The sequence below is a fragment of the Carcharhinus amblyrhynchos genome, chromosome 2 (assembly GCF_965287045.1).
Source record: "Carcharhinus amblyrhynchos chromosome 2, sCarAmb.v2.hapA, whole genome shotgun sequence".
In the NCBI taxonomy this organism is placed as follows: domain Eukaryota; kingdom Metazoa; phylum Chordata; class Chondrichthyes; order Carcharhiniformes; family Carcharhinidae; genus Carcharhinus; species Carcharhinus amblyrhynchos.
In genome coordinates, this window is record NC_137325.1 from 56,245,316 (window position 1) to 56,257,848 (window position 12,533).

The 12,533-nt window shown below is 41.4% G+C and overlaps 1 protein-coding gene across 1 annotated transcript in view; it reads right to left on the bottom strand.

Moving 5' to 3' along the window:
- The window catches only part of colq (collagen-like tail subunit (single strand of homotrimer) of asymmetric acetylcholinesterase), a 94,681-nt gene that overhangs the window by 45,519 nt on the left and 36,629 nt on the right, over positions 1-12,533 (bottom strand). The window contains exons 4-7 of the mRNA XM_080216224.1: positions 9,029-9,073; positions 8,886-8,912; positions 7,880-7,951; positions 5,958-6,020 (exon numbers count right to left, since the gene is read on the bottom strand). Coding sequence (XP_080072350.1) covers positions 5,958-6,020; positions 7,880-7,951; positions 8,886-8,912; positions 9,029-9,073 — 207 coding nt within the window. The remainder of the gene's footprint in view (positions 1-5,957; positions 6,021-7,879; positions 7,952-8,885; positions 8,913-9,028; positions 9,074-12,533) is intronic.

Genomic DNA, 12,533 nt, shown 5'->3' on the forward strand with positions numbered 1-12,533 from the left:
AATATTGAGATTTCACCCAATATACACTGAGTCAGATTTGACTGATTCACTTACTTAACAAGAGTCTATCAATCTCAGTATTAAAAAAAAACTAAATTGGCACAACATTTTGCAGTCTAGGTTTCCTTATGCTTCTTGATTTCATTTTGAAATAGTCTGGCTCCAAATGTAAGTTTTATGCTCACTTGTTCTGAGTTCTCACTCAGAGAATATATTTCCTCCATATCTACCCCAACAATTGCCTTTATCATTTTAAACACTTCTAAGGTCATCTCTTAACCTTCCGATATTTCTCTCCCATTAAAGCAATGGGGAGTAAGTGTTGAGAAAGGACACCAACTGTTCACCATCTCAAGTGGTGTCATCCAATGTGTAATGTTAAAACAAATATTGATTTGCTGCTCCAATTGTAAATATTATATTTGCCGGTACTGTTGGAAGGGTGGATTAAGGCATTGGCTTTACCACATGCTCACTTGCCCAATTGGTATCTCCCTCTGTTCTCTTCAGATGTTGATATCACTTGAATATAGAAAATCCTCTATTTGGATCTGTTCAGGGGGTGTTCCTTTTCCCCATGTGGTGGGGTCTAAATTGTAGGCCTTTCTAAATTTCTAACTTTCTAAATTTAAAAAAATACAAACTACATTGATGCAATCCGTCCTAATAATTTGGCCTTAATCCCTGGCATCATGCAGATTCATCTGTAGTGTACCTGCCATGCAAATTAATCTATGCCATCCCTGGCATCATGCAGATGTATCTGTGCTGTACCTGATATCATACAGATTAATCTGTGCTGTACCTGGCATCATGCAGATTAATCTGTGCTGTACCTGGCATCATGCAGATTAATCTGAGCTGTACCTGGCATCACGCACATTAATCTGTGCTGTACCTGGCATCATGTAGATGAATCTGTGCTGTATCCACTCCAAGGCCAATAAATGTTTCCTGAGGTTTGGTGACTGAAACTAATTGGAGCTCTGGATGAGGTTTCACTAAAGCTTTGCATCTTATTCCTACCCCTAGAGCTGGAGGTCAACATTCCAATAACACTTCTCTTCACTTTTTCTATCTGTTACTAGCTTTTGGTAGTTTCGTTGCCTGGGTCGCCCTGCTGCTGCATATCTCCTAGTTTCTCACAATTAAGAAAATGCTCCAATTTGTCTTTCTCAGATTGCAATGTGGATGATAGCATATTTTCCCCCATTTAGCTCCCTCTGCCATAGTTCTGTCCACTTACTTTTTTGTTCCCCATACCTGACACAACTTAACCTGCCCCATAATTTCATGCAAACATTGATGTCCAATTCTGTAATCCTTAATTTAATTATTAACATAAACTGTGAAAAGCTCAGGAAGCTCAGGCCCCAGTTTAGATCTCTAGGGCACTCAACAATCAGACATTCTTCCCATTGAACCAACTCTCTTTTTATCTCCCGACCAATTTTGAACCCACGCAATAAGATTAGCTCCTATCCTATGCATGTCCATTTTAAAAAAAGATGCATTTTATTTACATTATACATTTTATTAACATTATAATATTTTGAGATAAAATGATGTTTCTCTTATAAATTTAATTCTGATAATAATAAAAATATATTTTTGAAAATTTACAAAGTCATTATATGGTCTTGTCAATAATATGGCTTTAAGACATCAACCATATTGAATACAATAATGGCTTGTGCAGAACATTATCAAGAATCTTGTACAGGGAAGTGATTAAATTATCAAGAGTAACTTGTTACTGAATCTGAAATACTTTCACATTCTTTGATTGTAAAATCTTTTTTTAAATCATATTCATTTCAGAATGGAATGAGAATAGTTCCCCATCACATTTTTTTCAAACACTAATATAATTTCCTAATGGAATAATGCAGTTTGTAAGTTAGTAATTATGTTGTAATTGGACAGAATTTTAACTCGACAAGGTGGAAATTCCAGCCTTGCTTGTAAACCCTCTTGTATGGACCTCATTACGGTTCAAGGACACTTTCTGGCAATTGGCATCTGCACTGCTGGCCACCGGTAGCACAAAAATGTCCTTAAACTAAAAATATCCAATGCCCTTCCCCCATATGTTAAATTGAAACATTATGTTATAAATAGTAAGTTGTCAGGGAGCCATTTGAAAACTGTAAGCCAATCTCAGGGTTCAGGTGTCGGTCATAAATATCTTGAATTTCACTCTCACAATTCATGACGTCATCTGAACTCCACAGTTGAATTACAGCCTTGTGCTCCATCCTAAGTACTTTAAAGAAATATTTATTTTATGTCTTTATGCTGCTCACTTAGCTTTGTAATATTTTGAGATAAAATGACGTTGCTCTTATGACTTTAATTCTGATAATAATAAAAACATGTTTTCGATAAATTACAAAGTCATTCTTTGGTTTCATCAAGAATATGGCATTTTGACATCGATCCTGTTAAACACAATAGCTATGCTTGGACCAGGCACATCGCCAATTCCTGTTGGGCCTGTCGTGACTGCATATTTTAAATCAGCATACATCTGTTTGTGCATATACATTACGAAAACAACTTCATCTCAATTCTGACTCGAGGAACAAGTTGCCTTTTTCCATTGAGTGCTCTATAGATAGATTTCCGTACCATTGAGATGCCATTCAGATGAGTGACAAGTAAATTTAGTGAGAGCTGCTATACCTGTCTCAAAAGAGCAGCTGATTGTTGATGTATGTTAGCTTCCCTAGCTCTGGTTAAATGGAACATTAATTGCAATATATAAAGTATTCAACATTCCTCAATGAGTTATATAGGAACCGCATAAGACTTTGAGTAAATCAGTTGAGGGTCTGGCAAAGAGACAACAGGATAATAGATGACTCGGGAAATGCACTGGAGTGTTTTGATCATTCATGCATGTCCAAGCCCAATTCTTAGAGATATTCTTATGTCACATCTCTCACCTCAGCTTTTAACACAGAAAGCAGACTTTCTGTCTTTGTTGATCCTGTTTTTTAAACATTTACAAGCAAGACTAAAGAACTGAATAACAGGTTAGTTCTTGTTCCCAGGTGAACGTCAGGTTATTCTTTGATTTGAGTATCAAGCATATGCAATCTTGAATGCAGCACTGAGAAGAGATGCATTTTTAAAAATGCTCTTCTTTGAATTTGATCCATAGTTTGAGGATAAAGATGTTAAAGATCCCATGGCACTCCTTGAAGAGCATGGAGGTTCCAACATTGCTCCCTCAGACTATACTGAACAACAAATTAACCGATTGTCCTATTAATTGGATTTTGGTATACACAAATGGATCTGCCCATGTTATATGTATATAACAGTAGTCAATGCAATTCAAAGTACCTCTTTTTAAGTGAAATGCTATGATGTAATATGGTTATACATAACTGTACGTCTTTCTTTGTAAATTAGTGCAAAATGCAAACTCCCTTTCAAGTTGAAAATAGAATTACTTGCCAGTCCTTTTTTTTGATATTGTTATTTTGTAAGGAAGCTTTTTTTTTTTGCTATCTTTAGATTGTAATGGGTGCTATTAGTTGGCTTCAAATGAAAGAAGAAGTGTTGTGTCTATGGGCGAGGAAGAATTCATATCCTGCAGGTGTGGCTAGAAATTAGATTGTGCGGAAATTCAGATCCACAGATGATGTGGCTGCATTGATACCAGCTGGTCAGATCAGCTAATATATTATGTACTCTCACCAGAAGCAATTCTTCATACAGATAAACATCTGCATTGTCGTGATATTGAATCCAACTATTGTCAACTCATAACCTTGACTGCTGGAGACAAATGATTGTCCAGCCCTTCTTTCCAGCAGGATCTTCCAGTCCCACCAAAGGCATTGCCCCCCCCACCCCCCCCCCAACCCCCCCTCATCCCGACTCTGCCATGGTGGGTCCCTAGTGGTATGGTCAGCAAGCAAGCAACACAAATGGCCATTGAGTTGTGCAGGGCCTGAGGATCCTGCCAAAAGCCAATGGTGAGATGACTTTGCCACCAGAAAGCCCACTACAGCCAGAGCGGGATGGGAGGTGTGGGTGGTGGGGGGGATCCTGGCCAATATATCCAGAGGTGGGATTGGGATGTTGATCCTGATCTTTTTAAGATCATTTGAAAGACATGATTGAGTTTACAAGAGTGAGGGCTTGAATGAACTATATTAGATCCTGAACAGTCTTAACACTGTAGATGCAGAAAGGATGTTTTCTTCTGTGAGTGAGTTTTCAATTGGAATTAATTGTTTTAAAATTAGGGGTTGCCCTTTTTTTTAGAGAGCTGCGTGACTTCAGGAGGCGGTGAAGGCAGGGTCATTGTTCTTCTTGAAGGCGGAGGTAGATAGATTCTTGTCAGGCAAGGGAATCAGAGGGTAGATGGGAATGTGGAATTCAAAACACAAACAGGCCAGCTATGATCTTATCAAATAACAGAGCAGGCTCGTGGGGCCAAACGGCTTTCTTTTGCTCTTATTTTGTATGTTCATAAGAAAGCAGGATGGATGGGGGCAACCCCACTTTGGCTCTCTATCTCTGTAACCTCCTCCAACCTCTATAACCCTCCCTATCTCTGTAACCCCCTCCAGCCCCTACACCCTCCCTATCTCTCAGTTGGGCCTATTCTACATGTTGCATTTTCATTGTTCCATCATCGCAGACCATGCATTTGGATACCTCAGTCCTAAACTCTTGCAGTCTCTCCCATAACCCCATCATCTCTTTGCTGCAGCCATTGGTCATCTGTCTTAACATCTACAACTTTAGCTCATTATCAAATTAAACCTCCCTCTACACTGTCCCCCATCAAACACTCCCAGGACAGGTACAGCATGGGATTAGATACAGAGTGTATCTAACCCCGTGCTTTCAGTGGCAAGACTGGCTGTCCCTAATAAGATGGCTGCCTAACCCCAAGAGCTGCCAACCCAGAGGTCCAGCAGCTTGGCAAACTCAGTAATGCCAGTGGTACCAAGTGAGCATTTCAGAGACTGCACCTGGAAGAAGAGAATACCACAGAAGCAGGCTACCATGCCAATTAGCTGAGCGACATCTGGGTGCACCAGGGCCAGTCACCAATTTAGGTTGGCAGCGCTTTTGCCACGAGTACAGCCGTTGCTACAGGAGGCTCATCCGTGAGTTCTTCAATAGGACCACCCCTCTGTAAGCCAGCGGGGAAGCTATCTGGATTTAACTGGTGGTTTCCCCACATGGTGGAGAACTCACCCATCACTGATAAAATGCCAGCAGCACCTAGAAGGGACTTTTAATTTCCCACCATTGATAATGGATACTCCACATTCTGCCTTCCTTGTCATTCTACAGGCCCCACAGCTTCCCAGCCAGTTTTCAGAGGGCTGGCACAATTCAACCCTTTGTGTTTGTCAGATCTCACATAATTTCATGCTTCAGATGCCAGTCCTGATTTAGTGTTATAATGATAACTAGCAAAACTTTTATGTTTGTATTTGAGGGAGTATAAGTGAGAAATTCTACAACCAATTTGAATTTGTTGTACTGACTTTATACAATGGTTTAGCTGCAAGTTTTAATAAAGATAATTAATAGCTTATAGCCTAAACCATACCTACTGATAAGGTGTTTATTCTTCCATAAGGCAAAAATTAGGGAAAAGCCAAACTAATCACCAGAAGGAAAATTTCTTTCTGACTTCTGGGCAAAGCTTCCTTATGTATGTAAAGGCACACATAGCGAATAAGGGCTTGATTACAGGAGCAGTCTTAGGCAATACACATGAGGGAAATATCAGAGTCAGAATTACATTGGCAGCATCTTACCTGGCATCAAAATCAGGCTTATGTCTGATCTTGTACAGTCAGGTTAAGTTCCAAAATGTTGCGGTCATTGGTGGCACTTGCTTTCTTTCAGTCACTGGATACTGTGCTATGCATTTCTAGCATTAAGAGAACAACACACAGGAGGAGGAAGCTACAAACCTTAGAGCCCATTGGTCCTCTTGCACCTGGCAATCCCATTAATCCTCCATCACCCATTTCACCCTTAAAATAGGAGACAGAAATGAGTCATTGAACAGTACTTGGCACTAATTGACTGTATTGTAATGATGAAAACAGCCTGGGTGATTCCTGTTCAACAATACAATTCCCTGCAATCCACAATAATTGTGCTTTGTTTGTAGTAATAAATAGCGTCTTCAGAGAAAAGTCACTGACAAAGACTCGCTGTTTGCAAGTATACAATGTAATTACATAAACAACATTCAGATATTGGAACAAGTTTTCTAGTGTTCAATTGCATTGGGCGGGAAATGGACATTGTCTGTTCACCACTTGCTCCTTGGAATCGATGAATGGTGTATGATTGATTGCCATTCAAATAATTCTGGAGAGTTGGTAGTCCTGAATGGGCACCGACTGGCAGCTCCCCCACCGCAGGAGGGTAAAAGGAGGATATCTATGCAGCTGAGATGGATGTGAAGCCTTTACATGATGGAGGCAATCCCAGAAAAAGAACTGGAAGTGACCAGTCATGTCCCTCCTTCCCCACAAGAATCAGAGTTACAGTGTATTATTGGTGGGTTTGGAAGTGCTGGTAGTGGCTGCTACTTAAACTGTTACTAAGTAAGTACAAATGGTACCTGACAGTGTGCATGGGGGCGCACTGTGTGTCACAGGACTCTAAATTGTACATGCTATTGAGGGGCTTGGCTGAAATGGGTGGACACTCGAGCTACCTATTATCAAGAGATTCTCCCAGCCCGCACACACTCGAACCAGTCTCTATCTGACTGGAAAAATCCTGCCCAATGTGTGAAAATATTTTCCCTGCAAAGATAGAGTCCCTTTAAAGAAATCTATTGAAAACAGAAACAATTTTAACTGCATTTTAACTGGATTCTGTTTTAAAATAGTTAACAAATGGTTTGACCTTTTGACTATGTACTTCCTTCCATCCCCAAATACAAATGATTGTGCCAATGATTTGATGATTAGCATTGCTACTCTATCAAGGATGATTATGAAGTCCCTGGAGTAGTATCAACCTCAATATTTACCCCATAACATCGAGAAAACTAGCAACAATGGACAGAATCTTGCCAGAAAATGGCAGGATCTGACTGAAAACGGATGTGTTTCTCTCCAGAGAAACAGGCTGGTTTCGTTCCAGATCTTCTGACACTTTGGGCGGAATTTCCCCATCCGCCATGGGAATTGTAGCAGGTGTGACATGGACCATGCAAAAGTTTGTTGGCCGTGGGCGGGACTTTCTGGCTTTGGGGCGAGCATGGTTGGAAAAAAAAGGTGTGTGTTTTTCATGTCGTCGAGTTGAGGGACAGGACCTAGACATACTGGGAAAGCTGGCTGCACTAAGATCCTTAAAAACAGGACCCCAGTTAGAGAAAAAAAATAACTTCCCCTCCACCCCACCACGGTCCTTCCTCATCCCTGTGATCAATGTTGACATCTCTTCCACTGCCAAGTAGTTATCGCTGGTATCCAGCCACACCTCCCGCCACCCCCTCGCCCCTCTTCTCTTCCCCTGTGAACTTTACCGGCCACTTCCGTCCACGTCCTCTACCAACCAGTCATGGCAACCATGCACACATGTGCATGTGGACACTCACTCTAAACTTTGCTTTGAAATGTTTCCCTACTGGCAAAGGACCAATGAGCCTAAAAAAGGTATAAGTGGGTTGAGTTGGTCATGCTGACTGAATAATATTTATTGTTATTGGCCAGTACATCAATTCATTTATGGGATTAACTAGGTCGATAACTTCCTCTCAGCATTTTGTCTGTGATTCATATATCTGGAATGCCTGGGTTTGTTTTCGGGGAAGGCAGTGTATGTTTGTGTACAACACATCTGTGTGAATCTGTAAACCAACAGCCCTTACCTTGGGCCCAATTGGTCCCGGTGAGCCAGTTGGCCCTGGCATTCCAGGAGGGCCTGATAAACCTGTGCTCCCCTTCAAAATAAAGAATAAAGAATTAGTCAGATTTCTTTACTTGAAACAAAGGCAGAACAGTCACATTAACAGCTTTAGAACACTCCTGTTTTGGATCAATAACTCAGTAGCTTAGAATTGATTCTATCAATTGTGTGTGTTTTACTAAACAGACAATACTTCAAAGTAAATGCAATTTGCTATAGTCAATTATTCATGCTTATTTACTGCAAGGAAATCTGAATACTGAATTACATTGCCAGTGCAGTAAAACACAAGCTAGAAGGTGGTGAAGCCATATAATGCTCTGCTGGATTGCAATTTGCACACTGAAATGCAGGGAAATCAAACAAGGTTTTTAAATTTTTTTTAAGTTTATTTATTAGTGTCACAAGTAGGCTTACATTAACACTGCAATGAAGTTACTGTGAAAATCCCCTAGTTATCACACTCTGGCACCTGTTCGGGTACACTAAGCAAGAGTTTAGCACGGCCAATGCACCTAACCATTGGCCATGCTAAATTCTCCCTCAGGTGTACCCAAGCAGGCGCCAGAGTGTGACAACTAGAGGATTTTCACAGTAACTTCATTGCAGTATTAATGTAAGCCTACTTGTGACTAATAAAAAAAAGACTGCAGGTCCCTAGAAACTCACAAGCTGAATATATTTTTATTCAAAAGGTTAACAATCAAACTAATGCCTAAGGTGCAAATGATTCTCAAAATGAAGGTGACAATGAAAATGAAATGTCGCACAAAGTTAATAATTGAGAGACCCATTACCACACTTCACTTCACAATTTAGGAGGAAGAAGGAATAGTAACTTTAGTAGGCTTAGGTGATATCAGCAGGACAAATCAGGCATATTTTTAACTCAGATCATTTTAAACTCCAGTCGTAGGGCAACCATGGAGCTGATGAAATGTATTGATGTTGGCCTTAGCTTTACTTACTTTTCTTCCTGGCCTTCCAATTTCTCCCTAAGAGAGGCAGAAACACATTCAATTGATACTGGGTCCTGCACCGAGTTTGCAAAGTGATGACTTTAACAATAAATTCTGTGATTGCTGGGTAAAGCCAATCCAAAGATACTTACATTCTCACCTTTTGGTCCCCTAATCCCTGGAATTCCTGGCAGACCCTGTTGGTAAAAGAGTGCACTTTGTCAGTTTGGAAGGAAATGTCAGTTACAACTACAATACGCTCAACCTTTCCGGACTAATAGTTTAATTTAATTAAATTGCTCCATAACTATGTCGGGGTGACTTTTAAGCAGAAACAGATGCAAATTCAAAGGAAGGTGAAGACTTGCACTTTTTGCCAGCTGAGCATAGCAATGGTTACTAATAAAGTGAGATTTATTGTGTTAGCAAGACCATCAAATTTCTGGGAATTCTCAAGTGCAGAGGAGTGCCACAAGCATCCTGCCCATGTAAACCCTCTCATCTCCAAATCCAGGAATGAAAGATTTGCAAGGTTTACGTACACATCTAAGTTATGGAAGAAATTAAAATCAGAGTGGTGCTTTATTTTTGAGGTCCAAACAGGGACCTGCAGAATTGATCAGTCCAGGCAGGGGGGGTTGATCTGTTTTGGCGGGATGGGGCTCGTGATAGGCCGCGGACCCCCTGGTAGTTGGGGGGATGCTGTATTTAGGCCATGGAGGCCAGCTGAGGGCAGCTGAGACAATGTGACAGGTCTCTCTGCTGCTCAGAGAGTCCTGCACGTGCACAATGGTTCCCTCTGCTGCTCTCAGCCAGCTTTCTAGTGATTTAAGCCCCTCCCCTTGCAGGCAAGAAATGGATTCTGAGGGGTTTGTTCTGCTCTAAATGCATAAAATTTGAGATTCGTACTTGCCAAAAAAAAGAACTAGAAATGTTCCCATTTTCATGCTCGTTCTGGAACTTGAAATGTTTTTCATAAGGTTGCCCCCAATGTTAGGTCAGGTGTAAAAGGCTTGGTCAAAATTTTTTTAAGGCGCGGCTCAAAGGAGCTGAAGAGGTAGTGAAGTGTAAGGAGGAAATTTCAGAACTTCGGGTCTGAGCTCAATGGTTGAACAATTAAAATTGGGGCTACACAAATGGCCGGAATTGGAGGATGGCTGATATCTCTTAGCTCTGGGAGGAATTCATAAGAACATAAGAAATAGGAGCAGGAGTAGGCCATCTAGCCCCTCGAGCCTGCCCCGCCATTCAATAAGATCATGGCTGATCTGTTGTGATTCTCCAGTCTCACTTGAGTGAGATCGGAAGTTCGTGACCGAGGTCAACAGGCATTTCTGTTGTTCGCCCCTTGCCCACTCCGATTCCATGGTGGGCGGGGTGATAGAATTTCACAGACCATTGATCTGTGATAAAGGAGAGGAGGAAATTGATAGGTTTTTAATTAGTAGAAGGATGAATGGGTTTGTGGGGAGCGGGCAGAAAGGTGGAGGTAAGGCTGCGTTGGGATCAACCATGATCGTATTTAATGGTTGAGCAGGCTCGAGGGACTGAATGGCCTTCTCCTACTCCTAATTCTTATGTTCCTAAATCAGAGTCCCTCTCAACAGTAGATGAACTGAGGCAGGGGTTAAATCAGATGAAGTTACACATGTTGAAACAGGTAGTTTTAGTGATGGTGTGGATATGTAATTGGAAGCTCATCTCAGGATTAAATATGACACCAAGATTGTAAACACATTGATTCAATCTCAGACAGTTGCCAAGGGGAGGGATAGAGTCAGTGGCTAGGGACAGAGTTTGTGGCAAGGATCAAAGGCAAGTTCTTGCAATACACAATTGGAAAATATTTCCGCTCATCTAGTATGAGATGTCAGACAAGTAGTTAGACAATTTAGAGACAGTGGAGGGGTCAAGGGAAGTGGTGAAAAGGTAGAGCTGATGTTATCAGCGTACATGCAGAAAATGATGTATGCTTCCATTCTTATCCAAAAACAATGAGTCAAGCTCTGGCAAGCTGAGTAACAGTGGAGCGGTGTTGGAGGATAGTAGTTTAGCCAATTGTGACAAAAGTTACAGCCAGCTTAGGTAAGACGAGAAGGAAAATCATTTACCTTCATCACAGTCACATAGGATGTCAGGTTGAATTTTCTTATTTTTTTTGTCAGCGCTGTGTAAGGAGGGAAAGGCAGCAGGCAGTTCTCTGGCTGCCTTGCTAGTTTTTCCTGCTGTATTTTTAAACAGTTGGGAAAAAACAGAAGGGGTGGATTCTACCACATCTTGCTGCCAGCAACTTCAGTATCTGAAAGATTGGGGCACCATTTTTAAACGGCAGTTTAACATAGGGGAGACAATGAGGCACAAGTGCCTAATATGCCTATGAGAATTGTAACTACTAAAGAGATTTCCAAAGATGATACCAGAACTGAGATGTTGCAACCGTCAGAAGATAAAGTAAGAAAAGGAATAGGAACAGGATCAGACCATACAATCCTTCTGTCCCATTCAATAAGATCACGGCTGACATTCTGTTTCAACTCCACTTTCTTGCCTGCTTCCCATATGCCTCAATTACACAGCCGAAGTGTTATCAACAATTAAATGTAAATAGGGGTGCTGATTTTTAAAGTGCGGCTTCCTGTTAGGTCATTGGCAGGAGTGGTGGGGGGCGGGGGTGTGGGTACAATCAAGCGGGGATATCCTGCCACGTTAAAGCCTCTTTGGCTCCCCCACTGGATTCTTCAGCCATGTCACCATTCCCACCCCCTCCCTCCCACTGAAACAGGGATGGAAAATCTACCCCCCCCCCTCCCTTGTCATTCATGAATTTGATAAGAGCTATTTCAGAGCTGTGGCAGGAGTGGAAACATGATTAGAGGGATTCAAATGTGAAGATCTTGGAGGGTTGTCATGGTGTTGGAAAGCAACAGAAAAGTTCAAAGAGTTTAAAGAGAAAAGGGAGGTTAGAAACGTGGCTGTGGTTTCTGAGCACGAAGGGGTTTCAACCTCTGTTTTCATTTGAGAGGTATGATGACAGCAAATTTGAAGAAGAGACGGACAACACTGAGGAGAGAGAACAGTAAATAATACCAGTTGCAAGTATGTGTGAAAAAGAGGGCCAGAGGATCCACTCTGCACTAATTTTTATTCTTTTCCAATGGGCATGCTTTTTTACAGCAGCCTGGGCGAGTAAAGGAATCAAGTACAGCAGGGAATTATGGCAACAAACTTCTGCAACTGTGGCAGAATAGGACTATCCTCCAACATGTGTGAAATCGTGGTGTCTTATATATTTATAAGAACATAAGAACATAAGAAATAGGAGCAGGAGTAGGCCATCTGGCCCTTCGAGCCTGCCCCGCCATTCAATAAGATCATGGCTGATCTGTCGTGGCTCAGTTCCACTTTCCCGCATTGGTGTCTATGTATATGACAAAACTGGAATCACAATTGACAGTAACTGCTGCTGGGGATCAGCAGGTGACTACTTGATCTGCAAATGGAGTAGTGACATGTGTGGCACTAGGGGTACAACTCAAAAGTTGGTCCTTGTGCTGGAACCTATCCCTTTGTTTCAGAAATTAAAGTACATTCTGGTTAGAGATAAATGATTAACATTCCTATATGGATGCTATTGCTATGGAGAAGCAGGTAGAGGAA